The sequence below is a fragment of the Ailuropoda melanoleuca genome, chromosome 17, assembly GCF_002007445.2.
Source record: "Ailuropoda melanoleuca isolate Jingjing chromosome 17, ASM200744v2, whole genome shotgun sequence".
Classification (NCBI taxonomy): Eukaryota; Metazoa; Chordata; class Mammalia; order Carnivora; family Ursidae; genus Ailuropoda; species Ailuropoda melanoleuca.
This window is the reverse complement of record NC_048234.1, coordinates 589,395-589,665: the sequence shown is the minus strand read 5'-3', so window position 1 is coordinate 589,665 and position 271 is coordinate 589,395. Positions and strand designations below refer to the sequence as shown.

General features: G+C 76.4%; 1 protein-coding gene across 1 annotated transcript in view; it reads left to right on the top strand.

Annotated features, from left to right (window-relative positions):
- Positions 1–17: 17 nt before the first annotated feature.
- Positions 18–271, top strand: part of TXNDC17 (thioredoxin domain containing 17) — a 2,092-nt gene continuing 1,838 nt past the window's right edge. The window contains exon 1 of the mRNA XM_002928235.4: positions 18–238. Coding sequence (XP_002928281.1) covers positions 94–238 — 145 coding nt within the window. The 5' untranslated portion in view covers positions 18–93. The remainder of the gene's footprint in view (positions 239–271) is intronic.

Here is a 271-nt window from a genome sequence, read left to right as displayed (position 1 = left end):
GGAAGCAGCCGCGCCCCGCCCCGCACGGGGCCCCGCCCCGCGGCGGCCGCGCTTCCCAGGGCCCCGGCCCTCCAAGCGCCGCGCGCCGTCCGGATGGCAGGCTGGGAGGAGGTGAGCGTGTCCGGCTTCGAGGAGTTCAGCCGGGCCGTGGAGCAGCACCACGGCAAGACCATCTTCGCCTACTTCACCGGCTCCAAGGACGACCGGGGGAAGAGCTGGTGCCCCGACTGCGTGCAGGGTGAGGCGGGGCTCGGGGGGTGCTGCCCGGGCG